A 3,394-nucleotide genomic window follows, 5' to 3' on the forward strand; every position below is an offset into this window, starting at 1 on the left:
TTGTACAATAAGAAAAGTCCATGATCTCAAATACAATTCCATGTATTAAAAATTAAGGCATTTAACAAAATACTTTCTAATTCAAAATATGTTAATGCATTTAAAAAATGTCCTAAAATTTTAAAAATAGCTAATGCCTGTTTTGATAGTTTCTTTTTTTTTATTTAAGATTTTCCGTTCCATTTTTGTTTATTTATAATTTAAATAATTTAAAATTACAAAAAAATTTGCAAATTAAAAAAAATAGGAATTTTGAATTAAAATGTTGACGAATTTTTATTTTGAATTAAAAATAGGATTCTAAAAAGCGCCGGATTTTTTATTTTTCGCAAATTTCAAAACAATGTCCATGAATTTAATAAATATATTACTGATTTGTAAAAATGTTTGTTTATTCAGAAAAACTTCATGGGTTTCAAAAAATGTTCGTGGATTTAAAATAACACCCTCCAACATAAAAAAAATGTAAAGATTGCTTCAGCTTGTGAATAAATTTAAAAGAATAAACATTTTTCTTGTATTTGTGCACAAAATTTTTAAATCAAACGATGATATGTGAACATAATATGGTCACCATCATTGAAGATTATGTTTTTTTTCCGTGACAACTCACGTGCCATTTTGCTAGTATAACTTATTAAAAAAAAACTGCACAGGCCTTCTTTTCAGAGACGAAGACGAGTAGCAGCTATAGTGGGACGTACAATGCCTCTTTCCCAAGAATGAGGAACACCATGGCGGGAGTGCTGGCTCCGATGGCGATCACAACGTACGCAGGCCACCTTGCCGTGGGCGCAACGGTGATGTAAACGGCCGTCATGAGCGAGACAACCATGGCGAGGCACGCAACGATGGTGAGCCTGTGGCCCCACATGAGCTGGTCGAGCTTGAACTTGACGGGGTCCCGCCACGCCCAGATGAAACAGAAGACGACGACGACGGAGCTGCACATGGCGACGGTATTGGAGATGACGAAGATCTTGAACGCCGCCGTCTTCCCGTGGATGGCGGTACCCTCGGTCTGGCTGTAACCCCCCGGCATGGTGAATGTGGCGGCGAAGCTGACGGTGGCGATCAGCGTGGCCACCAGCGTGTAGGTCTCGACGCTGTGCTTGAAGTACTCGTCGTGGCCGGCCCTCCGGCCGCGCAGCGACTGGTAAGTGGCGATCGGAGGCAGCTGCTGCTTCTTGCACCTGCAGGCCTCGTGCTTCTTGAGCCTCTTCCATAGGTACATCTCGTAGGTGTCCATCTCCTCCTCGGTGGCGGTGGCGGTGGCGCCGCGCTTCTCGATGAGGCTGCGCGCGGTCTGGCCCTCCCGGTTGAGGACGCAGGGGTTGACGCGGCGGTCCTTGATCAGGAGCAGCGCCGACTGGATGCGCGACAGGGCGGCGGCGAGGTGCAGCGGCGTGTTGCCGCCATGGTCGACGCGGTTGACGATCTCCTCGGGATGGACGTGCTTGAGCAGGCGCTTGAGGGCGTCCACCTTGCCGCTGGTGACGGCGACGTGGAAGGCGTTCCTGCCCTTGCTGTCCACCATCTCCGCCGCGTCGGGGCAGTGTTTCAGCAGCTCCACCATGGCCTCCGTCGATCCGTAGTTGGCGGCCACGTGCAGCGGCGACTGCAGGTCGCGGTTGCGCCCGTAGGCCAGCTCCACCTTCCGGTTCAGCAGCAGCTTCACCACGCAGGCGCTGTTCTTCTGCGCCGCGTAGTGCAGCGCGTTGTTGCCGCTCGAGTCCGTCAGCGCGATCTGATCCTCCGGCGTCGCACCGAGCAATATCTCCACCACACCTGCTTGCCTCGCCACCAGTTGTAGTTGGTTACACGATATACAGGACACAGGATCGATCGACGAAAAATGAGGCGATACTTACGGCTGTGGCCGCCGAGGACGGCCTGGTGCAGGGCGGTGCCGCTGACGGAGTCGGAGGGGACGAACCTCTCGCGGACCCAGGGATGGCTGACGATCTTGCTCACCACGTCCGGGAGGCCCTCCCTGGCGGCGATATGCAGCGGCGACTGCTTTTTCGCGTCGGGCGCGTGGCCGCAGCTGGGCTCGGCGTCCAACAGCTTGAGCGCCACGTCGCTCCATCCGTGCTGCACCGCTTGGTGCAGCGGGGTGTCGCCGGCCTTGTTCGCCATCAACAGAGGCCTCTGCGCCTCCGCGCTCCAAGGCCATACTCTGGCCTGCGCGATGAGCAGCTCCACCACGGGCATCTTCCCCGACCTGGCCGCCAGGTGCAGCGGCGTGTCGCCGTCGGCGTTCTTGCTGACGAGCAGCTTCTGGTCCACGCCCAGGAGCTCCGCCGCGAATCCGGCATGGCCGAGCTCCGCGGCGATGTGCAGCGCGGTGTTCTCCTGGGGCGTCTTGGAAGAAGCAAGGATGTCGGGGCGCTCGGCCGCCAGCTTCCTCAGGCTCGCCACGCTCCCCTGCAACGCCGCCGCGTGCAACGCTGGATCCATCCTACGTACGGTACCTGCTACTACTACTAGCTTGTATTCTTAACCGTATTCTTCCGTGCTACCTCGATCCTAGATAAAGGTCGAGCATCTGAGTTGATTGGTCATGCGAATGAAGAACAAGTTGTTACTACCTAGCTTCTACTACGTACCTAGATAGATTCCTTGCTTCCTCGTTGAGCGTGTGGAACTGATTTTTGAACATGTGCTGCGGTTACGTGAAGTTTGGGGGCTTCTTTGCTTGCCAACCCAACGTTGGTATTATGCCTCACGCTGTCGCCTCACTTCAGCCAATCCAAAGCTCGATACCGTTAGAGTTAAAGCATCTACAACCGGACCCCTTAAATACGGCCCCTCAACCGTTCACGGATGCGTCCAGACGTGTCCATGGACATTAACTGGACGCGTCTTATTTTTTGCCTTTCACATCCGCATCCTTCATATCCGAATCATCATATCCATACAACCGCATGCAACGATACGTAATATTAGAGATCAACATCTTTCATTGGACCGGATTGCTTCGGTGATCAAAAGGATCATAATTTATTGCCAAATTTATACTACAAACTATTTAAGCATAATAAAAATATGAACAAAACGTGGAAGGGCGGAGGAAATCACCATTTCCTCGCCGCCCCCGTCCCCTTTCGGTCGTCCACGACGTTGTGCCACTCCTCCGTGTAGGCGTCGGCGTGCGGTGGAGCGTCGTCGTCGTCGTCATTCGAGCCGTACGTGGTGAAGACGTCGCTGTCGTCCTCGTCAGAGTTGCACCGCATGCCGGACAGCCTGCGGAGCTGGCGCTCCTGCTCCTTGGCTTGGTGGGCCACTTTCGCCTTCGCATCCGCCTCTACCGCTACCTCGTGCTCTGATAACTGGATGGCCAATCGAAGCGCCTCAACATTGTTGTGGCGGAGGCGACGCACATCCGTCTCTA

General features: G+C 52.9%; 1 protein-coding gene across 1 annotated transcript; it reads right to left on the reverse strand.

Moving 5' to 3' along the window:
* Positions 1-548: 548 nt before the first annotated feature.
* LOC123411891 (ankyrin repeat-containing protein ITN1-like) lies at positions 549-2,587 on the reverse strand. Its single transcript, XM_045104849.1, has 2 exons — positions 1,872-2,587; positions 549-1,788 (listed from the first exon to the last, which is right to left on the reverse strand). The coding sequence occupies exons 1-2, from the start codon at positions 2,458-2,460 to the stop codon at positions 689-691; spliced, it is 1,689 nt and encodes a 562-aa protein (XP_044960784.1). The 5' UTR covers positions 2,461-2,587; the 3' UTR covers positions 549-688.
* Between the last annotated feature and the right edge of the window lie 807 nt (positions 2,588-3,394).

This window comes from Hordeum vulgare, chromosome 7H (assembly GCF_904849725.1).
Source record: "Hordeum vulgare subsp. vulgare chromosome 7H, MorexV3_pseudomolecules_assembly, whole genome shotgun sequence".
Taxonomy (NCBI): Eukaryota; Viridiplantae; Streptophyta; class Magnoliopsida; order Poales; family Poaceae; genus Hordeum; species Hordeum vulgare.

Coding starts and splice junctions, on each gene's coding strand:
- LOC123411891 (XM_045104849.1), bottom strand. CDS start 2,460: ATGGATCCAGCGTTGCACGCGGCGGCGTTGCAGGGGAGCGTGGCGAGC. Junction 1,789..1,871: donor CGTCCTCGGCGGCCACAGCC/GTAAGTATCGCC, acceptor CGAGGCAAGCAG/GTGTGGTGGAGATATTGCTC.